General features: G+C 33.1%; 1 protein-coding gene across 5 annotated transcripts; it reads left to right on the forward strand.

Moving 5' to 3' along the window:
- On the forward strand, window positions 1-14525 carry LOC108196154 (putative ion channel POLLUX-like 2). Of its 5 annotated transcripts, none has more exons than XM_064081465.1 (24): window positions 2-252; window positions 1112-1182; window positions 1919-2031; window positions 2154-2464; window positions 3383-3454; window positions 3826-3904; window positions 3998-4096; window positions 4174-4328; window positions 4395-4499; window positions 5705-5791; window positions 7379-7463; window positions 8016-8163; window positions 9085-9161; window positions 9876-9956; window positions 11026-11217; window positions 11292-11405; window positions 12209-12301; window positions 12388-12511; window positions 12580-12656; window positions 13278-13325; window positions 13429-13498; window positions 13592-13659; window positions 13968-14078; window positions 14154-14525. In XM_064081465.1, exons 1-24 carry the CDS (start codon window positions 173-175, stop codon window positions 14253-14255), a joined length of 2562 nt encoding a protein of 853 aa, XP_063937535.1. In that variant the 5' UTR covers window positions 2-172; the 3' UTR covers window positions 14256-14525. The 5 variants fall into 5 exon arrangements, 4 of the variants coding, with proteins under 4 accessions (XP_063937537.1, XP_063937535.1, XP_017218788.1 ...); XM_017363299.2 differs by having other exon boundaries at window positions 3-252; window positions 13586-13659; XM_064081466.1 differs by having other exon boundaries at window positions 5-252; window positions 2169-2464; window positions 13586-13659.
- The last annotated feature ends 4432 nt before the right edge of the window (window positions 14526-18957 follow it).

The following is an 18957-nucleotide window of genomic DNA, read 5'->3' on the forward strand; positions in this document are numbered from 1 at the left end:
ATACAGATTCTAAATATAGATATTTTGCTTCAAGACAAAAGGAGTAGACAAGTTCTAGCAAGTTTCTAACATATGTGTGTGTTTTCACATTTTCCTTATCCTCCTGCCCTCTATAAATACCATCAATTCAAGTAGTCTTGATACTAGCACCAAAATTGAGAAGAAGAAAGAAATGGGGGTCCTGGTGTTTCAAAGCCCTCCACCATGTATTGCTCCAACCTCAAACTTCCATCAGCTTCATTCTCCCAACATGTAAACACTACTTCTCTTCTCACACTACACATGTAACACTATCTGTATTGCATGTCTTTGTTATCAGCATGTTAGAGTTAGAAATGAGTCAGTCCTTATTTGTCATTAATTATTTGGCTTTTTAGATGTTTAAATGGTGATTTATATTGTTCAAAGTATTTCAGGCTGTACTCTGTAGCAATGATTAATATTTGTAATGAGTGTAGATTTTTAGTCTGTTTGGTTTTGTAGTCTACTTTTGGATTGTAATTAGGAGATATGTGTAGATAATGAGATAAGCTCATGTCATTCATGATTCAACCCTCCTCATGTTGTTACCAAGAAAGAGGGAAATCCAAGTATCCGGTAGACTAAAATGCTAAAATTACCAAGATAAGTGAAGGGTACTAACCACAAGTTTACAGTGTTGGTAATAAAGAAAGAAGAGATTTTTTAATCCAATATTTCTAGCTCATTATATAAACATTGTTGTAAATATGTGATTTATTATAATTTCAAGATTGGTTAACATGCTATGGATGGATCGGAAAAAGGGGAAGGGCATCAGCATGATTTTTATTTTAAAACTTGGCCAAGTCAACTATCTCCGCAATTTATATTAGTCATAACCGGTTATAGTAGTCCTTGCACTCAAAATTCTGCAGCTTTCTATTTATTGCTGGGCCTTAGGTTTTGTTGAGTTCATTTGAATGTAAAGCCTAGTCATTGATTAGAAATTTAGCATTGTGTACCTATCTTTGAAACCTTCCATGCTGAGAAAGACAAACACTTACCAAGATTCAAATACTGCATTAAGTTTTTTTAGATAAGCATCGCATTAAGTTTAACATTGAATATGTGATAATAGCTCTATTTTTAGGAATTCAATGCCAGGTTGCTGTAGGTTGAGCCAGTCTTCAGCTTTTTATGGGATTATCCTTCGAAAACTTGGTAATGCATCTTTCTTTTTTCTTTTTGCTAAATAATAATGCATCTTTCTTGTAAATCACTATTCAGTAGCTTCTTCTTCTTCTCTTTGTTTAGCATGATATACGTCCATGGCATAAAGTGCGGAACACTGAAAGTTAAGTTCCTCCTACTAAAGGAGTGTCTGACTTTTTCGGGGCCTGGGAAACACTACAGTGGATCACCTTGTTTTTAATGCTGACCCAACCCTAGTTGGTTTAGTCTTTAGCTTTTAGCTTTATACCGGTATATTTGACCACCTGAGCTCGTTCTTCCCATTAAACCTTCAGGAAAGCACAAATTTTTTGCAAGTCTTCATTATTTCTTTACGGATTTTGATTCTTCAGATTAGATGAGATTGTTAGTTCAATATTAGGTGCTTTTAGGGGCTAACATTATGATGAAGATTTAGCAATGCAGGCTGCTAATACAAAAATTGATGAAGAAAACTGAAAGAAAAAATGTGGCAATCAAGGCTGCTTGCTAAAAATCTCACAACTACTCAGCAATGAACTGCTGGAAAATTAGATTAAAAGGTCTAATAGAATATTGTGAAACAGGAGAGAAATATGCACTCTTTTCTCACATACGAATTAGAATTTCAAAGGTCATATATAGCAGAATATAGGAGCAAAAGAAGGGAAGTATGTATACTAGAGTTAATACACATTATCTAGACCTATTATACACTTTCTGTTTTTACATCTTTCATCTTTTCCAGGACAGAGGCGGAGTAGATCTTTAATTACATGTGCCAAAATAGAGGACTCTGTGGGTGTTATAGACAAGTTGAGAACCAGGATCGTGAAGATGGATCTTAAAATCCTTCTTCAGGTGTGTGTTATTTAAGTAGCTCGCACATGATATTGATTAAAACTATTTTTATAAGTTTATAATTATAAGCATTCTATTTTTTATTAATTTATTTTGTAGACTTACCACAGACATTTAAACAGATGACATATTTGCAGGGTCCTCGCGCTAAACTCATGATCACATATTTGTCATCTTATTTATTGGTTAGACTGATACAAGTAATTTCTTGCAATACAACACATAATGTATTCCGTGGCTTCTTTCATGTGATGTCCACATCCGCAACCACAAGTTTGCTTTCAAGTTCAACTTTTGCTTGCATATCCAATCCCCTGAACAAGCCCACACCTCTTCATTTGAATGTAACTTTTCCTTCAGTACAAGATATCAGATGGAACTTTTCAAGATTATTATATTTATTCAATATACAACTTGAGAAAGATGTTGGCACGTAAGTAATTTTTTCTCTAGCTTACGCATTCATTTCTGAAGTATACTGTCTGGCAGTTTACGCTACTTGAGATTCCTTGTAGTTATAAAATGATAGAGAAGATATGGCATCACATGCATGGAATATCTTTCAAAATGCAGGATACCTGAAATATGAAATCTTCTTCTCTGAATGCAAAACATGATTGCTGTTTTTTACTGAATTTTATAATTGTTTCTTTACTTCATAACTAGTTGGCGTCGATAAATTCTTTTATAAACACAATTATCATAAAATCAAAATAGACCATTCTCTCAAAATTAAATTACTCTGTTTATATAAGAGTTCCGCATAATTGATTTTGATTATTTTTGCTTTACTCTGCTGACGAGAAGTGGTAGTAGATATAAAAAATTGTGTCTTTGTGCACAAGCAAATTCGGTGCCTTAATAGAACCCTGGTCTGATTTAATCACATGATAGAGACGTAAGGCAGAAGTTTAGATTATATATATATATATATCACAAGGATTCTTAAAATTAAGATCTGAATCACACTGACTTATTAGACATATTTTATCTTTTATTGTGGGATGCATCACATTGTAGGAATGAGAACAAAGTTAGCAGCATGACCAATTGTAGTTAGAATGTAGGCTTTGCCAGCATGTTTAAACCATCATATGATAATTCATGCAGTTAAAAGTTTTTATCAAATATCTTAAGATAAGGCAATACCATTGGGGTTCAAATGTTGCTAAAGTAGGATTTATAATATTCTGAGGGAAGTTTGGTATTGTATATTTCTGCCTGACTGTTGATTCACTAATTCCTATTTGATATAAAATATTATGGTGCATCTTTGTTATGATTCTTTCTTATCTATCTATGAAACACAGACACACATCATGAATAATTAGTCATTTCCAATCGTATGCAGGTTTTTTGTGGTCCTCATTTTAGCCTGCTCCTCATTTATTCTGATTGGAGGTTTTCTCTTCTATAAAATAAGGTAATAATAATTTTGAATAACAACACTGCTACAGTAACTATGAGCACTGTCCTGTATCTTAATTGTCTTAAACTGAAAAAAGAAAAATGAAGAAAAGAAAGTAGTTATCCAGAAATCAGTTTTTTAAGGTAATGGTTAGCTTATATAAGTGTACTTAGTAACTTGAACAGAATTATTTGTTAACATTACTATAGAACCATTGCTGATTTCAAGAAGGTATTAAGTATATATATAATTTAGTGTCATCTTAATAATTTTGGAGATAAAAGTTTAGGCTATTAGATCTCGGCAGTCATTCACCAGGCTATTTGGTTATTTCTGAGGTCACTGTGGCTTTTTTCTCATGGATCCCTTCATTGTGGCTAACCCAGGGGTAGTAGTGCACAATCTCTGGAGGAATGTTTTTGGGAGGCTTGGGCATGCCTGATTTCATCATCTACTCACCTGAAAGTGTTATTTCTGCCGTTTGTTTATGTTATTTACTAAATATATTATAATAATTATCTAGCTAATAGTACTCTAGTGCTTGCTTAAAAAATGCAGCAACGAACACGAATTGAGCGTGTCATTGGGTTTGTTCTTGCTATATGGGGCATATTGTTTTATTCTCGCCTTCTAAGTACAATGACAGAGCAATTAAGGGTAAGATCTTAAAAACGACATTAATAAAAGATTTTACCTGTATAATTCTTCCTAATTAGTGATTAGCATCTTGACAGAATAATATGCGAAAGCTCCGGGAAGGAGCCCAGGTCCAGGTTATGGAGTCTGATCACATAATCATTTGTGGAACTAATAGTCGTCTGGCCTTCATACTGAAGCAGCTAGATAGCTACCATGATTTTTCTGTTCGCTTAGGTGCTGCTACGGCTAGGTAATCCCCATCTATTTAGCTATGCATTCAAATTATGATATCTATCACATCCTACTTTATATGCAGGAAGCAGAAAGTACTTATTTTATCTGATCTTCCAAGGAAGCAGGTGGACCAAATCGTTGACAGTGTTGCAAAGGATCTCATGCACATTGATGTTTTTACGAAGAGGTATATATTAGTGATCATCTGAAAATTCTGTGATCATATAAATAAATAAAAAAGTCCACCAGTACTCGAAGTCTAGATTAGGGCTTCTTGACTGCCTCTTCTACCTTTTTCTGAATATCTGTGATAGTATTATTGATGCATATGCTTTGTTTTCTGTACCTTAAGTTGATCTCATTCCTATGAGGACTAGCACCAGTTCTAAAATTTCATGATGTTTGGTGGTGCTTCTTCCAAATCTCAACACCTTTTGATCTAAAGAGATCTCTTGACTTGGCATCAATATTCTTTATTTGTTATCGTATTTAGAGATTGCATTCTATTTCACCACAAACACCTTTGTGTAGAATATCAGGCTATTATACTAGTTAGTACATTAACATACTAATACTTAATTATATTGTGCACGAATTGGTAAGTAAACTAACATACTAATGGTTTATTATGTTGTGCACCTACGTTTCAATAGTTTGAAATATATATTCAAATTGTTATACCTGGCCAAAGATATCAATGTTATGATAATACTTTGAATAGTTTGCTTTATCACACATCACTCTCTAATCAATGCACATGAAATTGTCTGTGATGATCTTGTATTACAACTGTGGTATATATAAAACATTTTAAAGTTGATATCAAACAGATGTAAAAGATTTTAACTGCGTTACCCTAGCCAATTATTGTGAAAAACATCAACCTCTTCTAATTGTACATATAAAGATTAAAGACTCTAGAGAATTTAATATTACAAATTGTTGCAGAAGTCTAAGCTGTTATGGGAAGGTCAACCATTCTCATCCTTCACCACTACATGTATTCAAAGTCCAGACTATGTGAACCTCTATCGGAAATTTAATTGTTTTATTGTAACATTTTCTTCACTAAATGTACCTGCTTTGCTCTTGTAATTTACTTTTAGTTTCTCTCTCTACACTGTGAATGCAGGCTGTAGTTCCTACATTAGAAAAAGTAAGCCTAAGAGCTGAACACTTGTAAATGTATGCAGTCTACCAGAAATCTCCTCATAGTCCTTTAATGATACCATAATCCACAAAGACATTCTCTTATATATTAGGATAAATCGTTTAGTACATTATTATTCCTTTGCAATGTAGATAGAGTGTTCATATGATCTCACAATGGACATCCTCATCTTCTTATAATTCAGACTTCATTATCTTACACTTTCCAATATTTTGGTGCAGTTGTAGTCTGACTATGACGGAATCCTATGAAAGAGCAGCAGCCAATAAGGCACGCGCCATTATTATGTTGGCAACGAAGAGCGATGCGTAAGATTTTATACTGAATGATTTCTAGTTATATATCTATCCTTTAACCATCTCGAGCACATCTCGAGCTCCTATAGATAAAATTTGGAAGTCTGAACTTATGTCATTGAACTTGAACCATAATAAGTATAAAGGTTTAAAAGTTCTAACCATTGATTAGGCTCCCTAAGTTTTATCTAATAACCTATGGTTATATATGGTTTGTAAAAGAGATGTATCTATATAAAAAATATGAAGTAAAATTGTATATTCATACATATCATGGATGGTAGACTAGACTATTGTCTATTGATGTCAAGCGGTATAAACTTCACATGTGCTGGGTAGGCTAGTGGCAGAATTTGTAATGTTATTCCTTTGTATATGACTTAGAGGCTGTTTGCCTGGGCTTACAGCCCGGGCTTTAAGCCATTTTCGATTTTAAGCTGAAAAATGTCTGTTTGTGTAGTAAGTCAGAAGCCAGAAACTGATTTAAAGCCAGAAGGTAGTTTGAGGTACTTTTTCTAGTGACTTAAGTTTTTTAAACTTTTTTTTTATAAAAATTATTTGTAAGACATAATTTACCTATAAATCATTTTTATTTTTATTATTATATTTTTAATAACTCATAAGTCATTAATAAGTCAAAATTACCTAAACAGACATTTTAAGCTCCCAGCTTATCACATAAGTCATGTTAAATCATAAGCTCAGCCAAATGAGCTCTTAATCCTAGCAAATTAACTTAGGGTCCCTTGTTGAATATCTATACATCATTGTCGTATCCTTTGACTGACTTGTGGAGAATTTGACCGACTCTAAATCTACATAAGTGATGAATTTAGGATGGAAAATACAATAATAGAATAAAGGAAAAAAAAGAGAAGAAGGCGCCTTATGAGAAAAATATGTTAATTTAATATTTATTGTTAATGTTTGCTACTACATATGTAAATAAAGCATGTCTTCATCCTTTGTCCGAAAAAGGAAGAAGGTGTCCGCGTCCCCAAATTACATAAATGTTAACTCAAACACCTTGGATTTGCGTCATGTCCAACACTTCGTACAAGACTCTAAGTAACACATATAAGCAGCTTATTAAATGCACTTTCCTTTCACAGAGTTGTCTAGAAATCCTGTAGGTGTCAAACATGGTTCCTCCAGTACCATCATACAATTAGATCAATCACATTTGGCCTATTGATTCTATGGTAATGTCTGAAATGGACAAATTTCATCTATCCACCTTACGTGATAAAATTGAAGGATATATATTACCGAAGGTGATTTGAGTCGCATATACAAATATCAAACATTGTTCTCAAGTTTATAAATTTTCAAGTGGGAGCAATTGAAAACTTGAAATAATGAAACATTTGAAAAAAAGTTTAGGGAGCTAAAACATATAAAGCAAAAACAGTTCACGAACGAGTCATGCATCAAAGTCTCAAGCAAGATGCCAAATGAAAGCCTAACTTAAAACATCTATTTCTCTAGAAAGGCTGTATTCTTTCTTTCGTGAACTAGTACGAAAGCATATTAAAAGGAAACTCTTGCTATATTTATTTTAAAAACTTTTTATTTACTGTCACACTCCACAATTTGCAGTTATGGAATTGATTCAGATGCATTTATTTCTGTTCTTGCCCTTCAACCTCTTCCAAGAATGGAACTTGTCCCTGCCATTGTTGAGGTACTCACTTGTGGATATGTTTCCTACCAATGCTATACGTTAATCTTTCTATGATTCATTTTGGTTCTGCATAGTCAAGCATGATTCGGCCCTTATACACATTATGTGGCAGATGTTACCAGATATATCCTCCTTCCTCCTTTAATCAACAGAATTACCTGTTTACTATTTTTAGATAGAAAGAGAACTAAGTATGTGCATCTGTTTTATGTTACAATATAATTATAACATAATGATTTTCCAGTTACAAATTGTTTAGTGGCAATATAGGTTATTGTTGGTATTGATTTGACTTTTTACAATATACTTGTAAACTATACATATATTGTATACAATATTAAGATGCTATCATGATTATTTTACATAAGAGTGAGCTATTCAAATCTGCTGCAAACATCAGATAGCATGTTATCATCCTGCCACTATTTTCTTCGGAAGGCACCAAATAATTCAGAGACACTCGACTATTTAGTAATTTACATTTAGTTGTATCAATCATACGCCACCTAGTGTATATGTGTCTGTGGTTTACACTATTCTCCTTGCACGCAGGTATCTAACTCTAACACTTGTGAGCTCCTGAAAACAATATCAGGACTGAAGGTGGAGCCAGTCGAAAGTGTTTCTTCTAAATTATTTGTACAATGCTCTAGGCAAAAGGGGCTCATGAAAATTTACAGACATATGCTTAATTATCGAAGTACAGTTTTCATCTCTTTATGAATTATGCTCCTATATACTTCTCAATAAAGACATACTTCAACAAATATTATCTTTGTATGCATTGCCATTCTGTTATGCTCACTTTTAAATATTATTGATCCTTAATTAATTTTTTTTTTTAAGGTTTCTTGGTAATTTTTATAATCTATAATTTGACACAACCAATTTTCAGGGTTCCATCTGTTTGATATATCAGTGAACTGATTCTATTTGCCTTAGTCATTCGATATATCCCTGGATTGATTCTATTTGCTTTTATGTTTTCATATGACTAGAACACGTGTAGCTGTTCCTGTGTAGTTGCAGCACGTAAATATATATTTATTGTTAGGAAGAAAGATACTTCGACTTGATCATTTGTTAAAAACTAGAACTTGTTATCAGTAGCTTTGCTTCCATATACTACTTGAGATGTAGTTTTTATCTAGACTGGTGTATAGCTGTGCTCGCTGGAAAGTGCAATACAAGAATAGATCTTTCAACTATTAGTCATTTTCTCAAAATTCTCCTACATAACTGTGGTAATAACTGAATGATGTTCTCTGCTGTCCATGGCAATGATTATTGTAGTATATAGTGTTTCCTGTTGAATACAAAGTACCTTCTGTTCATATTAGAGGACTAGTTTTGTTTGTTGCTTTACTGAGGTACAGTCTAGTGAGACTTGCTCTTTATGACTCAGAAGTTGATTATGTGCTCTTGACTTGCATAATTGAATAACTATGCAATAAATAATTGAGTTTTGTCACTAAAAATTTAGATAGTGGTGACCACTCCTTTATTTGAAGCTAGCATGTTCTTATTATATTTCATGTCTTGCCATTCTTATATCTTCCAGTTACATTCTTCGTGCTAAAATATATCATTAGCACATCTGAGACCCATATTTATCTTGCAGAAAATGTATTCAATCTATGCAATTTTCCGTACCTAGCAGGACTGAATTACAAGCGACTTAGGTGTGGATTTCAAGAGGTAAATGTTCCTGTTTATTCTTATATATCTCAGTTTCCTGGGTTTATTCATTCAGGCGGCTAGTTTTTATCATTGTCCTTCAGGGTAGGCTACAGCAAGTAGTTAGTAGCTATTATCCCTAAAGATAAACTTCTTAGACTATCAAATTTAACCCAAATTTCAACAATTCTTCAGCATTAGCTGGAATGTGTACTTCTTCAAACTTTTTTTTTTTTTTTTTATCTCTGTCCTTCGGGGTTTGGGATCCAAGCAGTAGCTGATTGCTATTTTCACTGAAAATAAATTTATGTAGATCAGCTCTACTCCAAGTTCTTTGCTTTATTCTTTTCACTCATTTTCCAGGGTGAGCCGACTTGTACCTCTTCTTCCTGCATGTTTTCAGCTGACTAGCTATAACACCTGGTTCAACGTTGAGACATGTAGTGATTTTCGTCTTGAGACCTAGCATATTATTAAATTGGGAAACATAAATCCCTAATGGAATATAGTAGAAGACTGATCTTGGCACATGCCCGATTGATCTAGTTTCTCTAGTTCTCCGTGTTTTTAAAAAATTTAAGATAACATAATGTGGTAAATAAAGAAGTGATTGCATCTTATGTGGGGGTAACATTTAACGGTGACACATATTCTACTTACATCTCCTGCAATTTCCTGGATTAATGTATTCATTTGTCATTTGCCATTTTTTCCCATCCTGTTGATTTTTTTCAGGCAGTTGTCTGTGGTATCCATCGAAAAGGAAAGATAAATTTTCACCCAAATGATGACGAAGTTCTCGAGCAAGATGACAAAGTATGCAAGCAATTTATTTTCTTTAGTATTTGTTTTGCTACAGTTTAGAACCATTACACAACAATCTTGATGTCAAGATAACAGTCCCATTCATGTTTTGTATCTCCAATAAATTCAACAATATCTTATCTTCTCAAAGTAATATGAGTAAAGAAATCATAGTTTGTTCCCTTAAGTTTTCTTATAAGCAGCAGCAGGTATATATGCTGAGACATCCTAAGTAAGCCCTTCATGTAAGCATAAATATTGATTCATTAATAAAATCTCTCATATGATGGGATATGTACTTGCAAGCCTTTACATATCTGACACATCTCTAAAATGATATTATCCATAACACTGTAGTCTAGTGGATGCCCCTCTTCTCTTGGTAACAAGAGCTTGAGTGTCCGAGCCTCGGTGAAGGTATGTGTATGTGAGTCTCAGGGTAAGTACCTTGCTAAAAGCTATTGCCTTGTGGATAAAAATATACTATGGTATTGATATACTTGCAGTTTACATTGTTTCATATTTGCAGTCACACTTAATCTAATTTTCAGCTATTAAATGCTGAAGCATCAGTAATTACCGTATCATATTACTACGCCCATTATACTTTTCCATTGAAGTACTGTTTGATTGGAATCGAGTCTAGTATCAAGTTTGGAAAATCTACAGAACATTTCCTAGTTCTACTGACATCCGCTCATTCTATACCCTTTGCTAGCTACTAAAGTTTCTTTTAAGAATGAGTTTCTAAATTAAACGAACATAAATGGGTGCGTTAATATAATGTTCATCGAGAATGGGATCCACACCCAACTTGAGCTTAAATTTGTAAATATTGCATGAAGAAACTGCACTGGTTGATTCATAGAAGTATTTATCAGCATAAAATTTATGCATCTCATATTGTTTTCAATAATAATAATAACAATAAATGCATATGTTTGGAGAAATCATCACCTACATGTCCAGTTATAGTTTCTGCAGAGGAAGAATTGATATTCATCTCAGTGTAGTAAGCTTAGATGCTCATATAGTTTCATCTTGATGAGGGTTACTCATTCTAATGCTGCTTTACTTGTAGGTTTTGTTTATTGCGCCTGTTTATGGGAAGAATAGACCACAAGTAGCATACCAAAATCTCTTCGCTAAAGAGGTTGATTCCCTTCAGAATCTTAAAACACTCAAGCAGAAAGATGCCTCACCAAATGAACTCCAGATGGAAAAAGTACGGAAGGCAAACACGGTGCAACGGCCCAAAAGATCAGGTTCTAAGGTATTATTTTTTTGGGACCAGTTAGATCTATGTGTTATCAGGTATCAGCCTTTCCCCCTGTATTTTGGTTGTAGGCATCAGATTGGAATTTAGGACCCAAAGAAAGGATATTAATGGTTGGATGGCGACCAGATATTATGGAAATGATACAGGAGTACGATAGTTATCTTGGACCTGGCAGTGTACTGGTAAGTTTCTGATTTTATACACATCATTATCACAAATTCTAATTTTAAAGTATCTGACTTATTGATAGAATTGAAACACTTGAACGTTTCAAGTACAAAGCCTCCCTTATTTTAAGTACGTGCCACAGTCTTTTTAGATAGTTATTAGCATTGCCTCCTTCTCTTGGTTTCCTAAAGTGCCAGATAAAGATCTTTTTGTGACAATGCAATTATCGCCTTTTTCCATTTTCTGATTGGAGTTAGTTTTTGTTTTTCCAAGTGATTATGTTTTTAAAAATGAGTAAAGATTCACAGAGAACTTTGAGAGATTGTTATATGACAAAAAATTATAACATTACTTCTGTAATGGGATATTAAGGCTTGGGTATATTTGACTCTTTGGAAGTCTAGCGATTCAATTTCATATCAACCATGGACGTTCTTATCAAGGCCATACTGGTCAATATTCGTGAAAATGTCAATATAAGGTACAACTTTTATCGACAGCAGGTTGCTATTCAATTGAGTAGGGCTCCTAGGTGGGACGTGTGTAAATAGACAAGTCTAAGGAAGAGAAAATGGTAAACAGCTTAATGCGGAACATTCACAAGTTGGAGAGTTTCAATATTGATTGGTGAAACAGTAGTCCTAATACACAGAAATGATTAGATGGTACATTTAACAGAGAGAAGATTTCTGAATTCTGTCAAGAAGCTATTATAGTGTAAAGTATAAATGCATTGTTCCTGAAGGTGTAACAACATCTTTGTGGTATGTGCCTATTTTTCTCCATACTAATAGTCTCTCTCTGTCCAAATGTGTAGGAGGTGTTATCAGATGTGCCAATGCATGATAAAAACAGATCAAAAACCGTTGCTCTTCAATGCAAGCTAAAAAACATTAAAGTCCTCCACATGGTACTGACTAAGTTCAGTTCAAAGTTATTAGTACCTATCTGCTTTCTCTGTAATTGGTCTGCACTATTTATGGTTAAAACATGCAGGTTGGAGATCCCATGGACACTGATATTTTGAAAGAAGCCATTACAAATATTCAAAAAACTATTAGAGGCGACGATATTCCCTTTTCCATTGTTGTGTTATCTGATAGGGAATGGCTTCTTCAAGGTAATAAAACTGTGCATCTTTTGGCTTTTAGAAGCATGCTATTGAGTATTTAACAGCTCTATATTCAGATCCTTTAAGGGCAGACAAGCAATCAGCATATACTCTTCTTCTTGCTGAAAACATCTGTGCCAAACTTGGAGTGAAGGTGAGTGCACTTATATATATTCATTACAGAGGTACCACTTTTTTGTTTTTCTATGTAGACTATATCTATCAACTTCTTTAGCATTATATATTTTGAATTCTCTGGCACATTTAAAGAGAAGCCCCTTCAGCTTTAGATGATACAGTCAATTTATTCAAAATTATAGGAATAGTTGAGCTGAATTCCTGAAGTGTAGTTGAGTTAAATTCCTGAAGTGTAAATAAATCCACCAATCTGTGCTAATACTAAATCTTAGAGTAAAGCATGTTGCAAACTTGTTTTCAAGTATTACTATTACATATTGTAATATTGTTAAAACTCATCAATCTTGTATATAGAATTAGAAAATGTTGCATTTCATCAGGTCCCAAGTAGAATTTTCTAATTGCCTTCTGGCAACATTTCAGCATCCAGTCATCATGATCTGTGTAACTATAGTTCACTTTTACTTGTTCTGTTTTTCTTATTTGGCTGAGATAGGTTATCAAGCTTTTTCATGTCCTAATCAAGATGTACTTTTAGCTTTCCCCTCTTTCTCCCTCCCTCCCTCAGTAATAGCTGTTCGACATTATAACAATCTGCTTATTTATCGAATATTCTTGTTATATGGTTGGATTACAGGCGCAAAATCTAGTTGCAGAAATTGTTGACTCACAACTGGGCAAACAAGTAATCATCCCTGTAAATTTATCATTTTTTATGAAATATGTGTAGCTTTTATTAAATTGGAAACACAGTAATATTTAAATCATAAAACTACTGCACTTTACAGATTATGAAAATAAAGCCATCACTTACTTATATTGCAGCAGAGGAAGTGATGAGTCTGGTAACCACTCAAGGTATGGCGCATTATCTCTCATTATATAGCTTAATAAGAAATTTTGATATTTGTTTATAGTAGTAAATTATTTATCTACTCATATCAGTTGCAGAGAATAGCGATCTAGGTGTGGTTTGGAAAGACATCCTAAATGCAGAAGGAGATGAAATTTATGTGAAGGTAACAAACTATGTTGGAGGATTATCGCTTATAAAATGATGCACTGTGATCATAATGAGTCCATCTAGAGTGTTTGAACTTGGCATATGATATCACGACATAAATGAGGGTGTTCTAAATTTATTATAGCTTCACTTTATTGAAACATCTCTTTTGTTCCCCCTGACTGAAGTCACTGAATCCTCCATCAAAACACCAAGAAAAAAAATCTACAACTATTCATGCAAGTTAGTACATGTATTATAGAGAAAATGCTATCGTAAAAGGGGCCACCAAATGCTTCATATCCTCTTTTTCACATTTGATAGGATGTTGCCCTCTACATGAAGGAGGGAGAGAATCCATCGTTCATAGAACTTTCTGAAAGAGCACAGCTGAGAAGGGAGGTTGCTATTGGTTACTTGAAAAACAATAAGAAGGTATCATTACATCGATTTGTGTATGAGATGGATAAAGCCTAGTGAATTTTACTCATATACGTTGAATCACTGCAGGTCATAAATCCAATTTCCAAGACTGAACCTCTCTTCCTTGCAATGACCGACTCACTGATTGTGATTTCGGAACTTGAAGGAGCTCAACCAGTTCTTGTATAGAATGTGTTCAGTGATAAAAAATTTTGCCCCCCTCTTCACGCTTGCATGGATGTCCTTGCTTCCAAGGATTTAGCATGCAAACTTACACTTCCAAAGATTAGTACTCGAACAAATTTTAGATATAAAACTTGCAATAGAAGCGAATTAAGCCTTGTTCTGCAGAACTGTTCTGCTCTATCTTTTTGGCAGTGTACATATCAATAATAATAAATGCACTGAATTGGATATGCAAGTTTTGAGAAATGGATATCGAGCATCTTAGTTCCTTCAGTTTTAGCTTAATCTGAATTTACATTTCATATACTCCTGTGATTGCAAGATGAGGGAGAGACCATGAGGTTAATTTGGTAACTCAAATTATATTTAGGTATTATTTAATAAATTATATTGTATTTAATAAAATTAAATAAAAAATAGAGATTATATATCTATAAAAAATGTGATAATTGATTATTTTTTTTAAATTTAGGAATATAAATAAAGCATGTTAATTTAATTGTATACTATTATTCGATTTATCATTCATATTTCCATTATAGTTTGATTATTTAATACACAAATTAAGAAAAAATTAAATATTGACAAAATAAATGTAAATTATGTATCCGCACATTAAAAATTAAGTAAAATATTAATATAGGTAACTAATAATAGTTTAATATGTACACGTTACATTTAATATAATATATATATATATATATAATATTTTATATCGGATTTCGGCTTGAGATAAGATTTTAATCGGGTTTCGGGTCGGATCTCGGTTCTGTTATTGTCTAAAAATGAGATTCAAATCCAAATCAGACCGGGGACATGACAGTATCTATCGGTCTGATAAAACTGGATGTTTGCCCTGAATATCTAATTTGGGGGATTAAGACTCCAAATATCAACATGCTGAATATATGATCCTGGTTACCATTTAGTGGCGCCTCATCATGTAGCGGTTTGATTTTTAATCAAAACGCTACATCGTGTACCGTTTAAGATTTTAATTTTTTTAAGAAAATATAAAACGCCGCTCACACCAGCGTTTAAGGCTGAATTTTTTGTTGCTATTCTAGATTAAACGTGAGCTCGTGTGGCGGTTCTTTTTTTTCTTTACGGACAATAAGATTTTACTGAAAATAAAACACTGGAACACAGCTGAGACAAACCCCCAAATTGACAACTACAACCTGATTGTGAAACAAAAACGAGCTAAACAAATAGCCGTTTTGTTTTCAGACTGCTTAATAGATATAATATAAATATTCTTGATAATAAAAATGATTACAAAAATTCTTTTACTATAAACTAAGAGGGGTGTATTGGATTGGGATTTTAAAGCATTTTTTTGCATTCATGAAATCCGAGGGTATTCGATTGGGATTGTTTGAAATCCATTAAAATCTTGAGGTATTCAATTGGGATTTTAAACTATGCTACAAAATCTAGTGGTATTTAATTGGGATTTTAAATTATGCTTTAAAATCCGATGGTATTCAATTGGGATTGTTTAAAATCCATTAAAATCTGATGGTATTCAAATGCTGATGGATTTTTTTTCATTTCATAAAATGATGGATTTTGTGGCATTCTTCGATGTATTTTAAGTTTTTTGAAATCCCACCAAATTCAATGGGATTTTGAAGCATTGTACCTAAATCCTATCAACTCTGCGACATTTCATCAAGAATCCGCAAAAAATCAAAATCCCATATAATCTATTAAAATCCATAGACTAAAAACAATGCATTAAAATCCCAATCGAATACACCCCGATAAAACTCTAATTCTCGCCTCTTAATTTTAGACTAATATCATCCACGAGTCAGCAGCCGCCTCCCTCTAGGGTTTGTCCATTGTCAAGTAAATCAAGGGGCTTCCATTGGTTTTCTCCGGTGGAGAGCCCCAACCCTTTCATTTATCCTTTATTCTCGTTAATTTCCTTTCAATTAAACCCAAATTTTGAGTTTTTGTGTGTCTCTCCTCTTGGAGTGTGTGTTTCGTCTCTCTTTTTGGAGTGTTTTGTTATGTTTTGGTCTAGTTGTGATTGGGTTTATTTGGTGTTGGATCTGTTGAGAACGAGTTTATTGATATTTTTGGTGATCTGCAAAGACTGTATCGATTCTGGGACGGTGGTGATTATTGCAAGAGTTCACCTTTCACAATTAAAGATTGTTCATCCTTCACGGATTTACACTTTCGGCATATCTATAGCTGGTATCCGGCATGTAGATAGCTGGGGTGCTTTCGGCATGTCTATAGCTGGTGTTCGGCATGTAGAAAGCTGTGGTGCCGCTTCTCCAATCTCAATTTATGCTATTGGTGTTTTTGAACATTTGGCTAACAATGGTTTTTACGTGATATGGTCAATTGCGATGTTACTATTTCCAGAGATGTTGGTGCAAGTTGGATCGCTTGAGATATCTTTGATTTCGTTTTTAGTTTTAAGAATTTTTAAATTCTACGTGTTAAACGATCAGGAAACAAATCATCTAATTGTTTTTAGTATGTTATTTGTTTTACCACCTGGTTGTATCGACAGTTGAGGGTGTGTCACAGCTGTACTATATTCAAGTTGATGAAATCTTCTTGCATTTGTCAAAAAAAAAAAAACTCTAATTCTCTTATTGTTTGTTTTGTTTTTACTTTTTAGTTCTCAAATATTAATCATTCTAAAACTCGACTGCAAACCCTAAAGTGTAACTAATTTAATTTTGAGCTAAAACTCAAACATAAACTTTAATTGTTAATGATTGTTAATTTATTTTTAATTTAAACTTGTTTCCGGATCTTCGGTCATTCCCACTTGAAACCAAAAGCCAAACTTAATCTCAAACTGAATCTTAGGCCATTAACTTTGAAACCCAAAACCTGAAACACAAATCAACACCAACCTGCGGAAACTGAATGACTCCTCAACAAATGCTGACGCAAATTAGAGAATTGTACTAATGAAGGGAGATTTGGGACGCTGAAACTGAGCAGAAACATATCAGTCTCAATTAGTAAAGAAAGCGTGGGTTCTGCCATTGTAAAAGGGAGAGAGAATGAACATATTTTAGGATCTGGGATTTGATTGGCCTATTTAGGGTTAAAACAGAGGGGGGCTGTGCGGCGGTTAGAGTTTTAGGATCATATTAGGTATTTATATTTTAGAGTTTGGTGGGTTAGACTACATACGCTGGGTCCGTGCGTACCATGTATGTACTTTATATTCTCTTTTTATTTTAAGTTATTGTTTCTTTTTCATTTTAAATATTAATTTTTATTCAAAATTTATGTGATAAAATAAATATATATAAATATTATTTTATATATATATATATATAAATAAATAATTTCGGATACAGATACGCCTATATCCGTATCCGTATCCGCAATCCCCGGATTCGAATACGGATAATATCCGTTTTATTCCGGATACGGATTATATCCGCTTTTTCCCGGATACGGTAACGGATTTTTCGGACGGATATCGAATTTTTCGGATTTTTTTTGACAACCCTAGTTATTAGTTCTCAAATATTAATCATTATAAAACTCGACTGCAAACCCTAAAGTGTAACTAATTTAATTTTGAGCTAAAACCCAAACATAAACTCTAATTGTTAACTTATTTTTAATTCAAACTTGTTTATCGGCTTGAGAGCTTTCGGGCCCAAAGTCTCGAATTAATTAGGTTAGGCTAGAGTGTTTAGGGTCTAAAGGCCATAAACCCTCTATCCTAAACCCTAACCGTCAGTCAAATTAATTTAAAATATAAATTTATCATTTTAAAACCTAAATATAAACCCTAAGGGGCCGTTTGGTTAGGGGTAACTAACAAAGGGAAAGGGAAACAATGAGTTTCATTCCCTTTGTTGTTGTTTGTTTTATGAAATCTGTCATTCTCTTTCCCCGCTTTTGGTTTTAGGTTTACCCCAAATCCCTCCTACTCCATTCCCCACCCCCCATAAGGTATTTCCTTTCCCTTTCTTGTTTCTTTTTTTTTTATTTTCGTTTATAATTTATTTCAGAAGTCAATAACATTAGAAAATAATATGTAAAATATTTTTCAAGTTCAAAAATAAATTTTAATTTAGTTTTTACATATTAAAAATAATTTTAATGTAATTTACAAGTCAAGATATTTATAAATTAATGAAAATTTTAAATAATAAAATATATCAAATTATAAACGTAAATATATTTGACTCTTTTAAAATTAATTAATATTTAAAAATAAAATATAAGAAATAATAATATAATTTTTCATTCCGTTTCCGGATCAAAACCAAACAGGTAATAAAATTTAGCATCATTCCTTTCCTTTCTCTTCGTTTCCCTTTCTGAGTTCCATTCCGTTTTCTTGAGTCGAACCAAACGGCCCCTAAATGTTAACGACAGTTAATTTACGTTTTTAAACTGGTTTCTCGACTTTGTGCCTTGGACCTCAAAGTCTCAAATTAATTAGGGTTTAGGCTTGAGTGTTTAGGGGCTAAATGTCCTAAACCCTTAATCCTAAATCCAATTTAATTTAAAGTATAAATTTATCATTATAAAAGCTAAAAATAAATCTTAAATATTAACGACTATTAATTTACTGTTAATTCCGTTTATAAATAAACATATAATAAAATGCCACAGCCAAACAGACCTTGCCTTAGTTCGGTTTTTTATTTTTCAGTTTCAATTTCAGATCGTTGGCTTTTCGGTTGGATTTCCAATTTTTTTT

The sequence above is a fragment of the Daucus carota genome, chromosome 7 (genome assembly GCF_001625215.2).
Source record: "Daucus carota subsp. sativus chromosome 7, DH1 v3.0, whole genome shotgun sequence".
Lineage (NCBI taxonomy): Eukaryota > Viridiplantae > Streptophyta > Magnoliopsida > Apiales > Apiaceae > Daucus > Daucus carota.

Bases quoted from the DNA above. Each gene is read 5' to 3' on its own strand.
- LOC108196154 (XM_017363299.2), top strand. From the start codon at position 173: ATGGGGGTCCTGGTGTTTCAAAGCCCTCCACCATGTATTGCTCCAACC. The intron at 9,162-9,875 runs GTAAATGTTCCT...GATTTTTTTCAG, and splicing joins TTAGGTGTGGATTTCAAGAG to GCAGTTGTCTGTGGTATCCA. The intron at 12,302-12,387 runs GTACTGACTAAG...TAAAACATGCAG, and splicing joins ACATTAAAGTCCTCCACATG to GTTGGAGATCCCATGGACAC.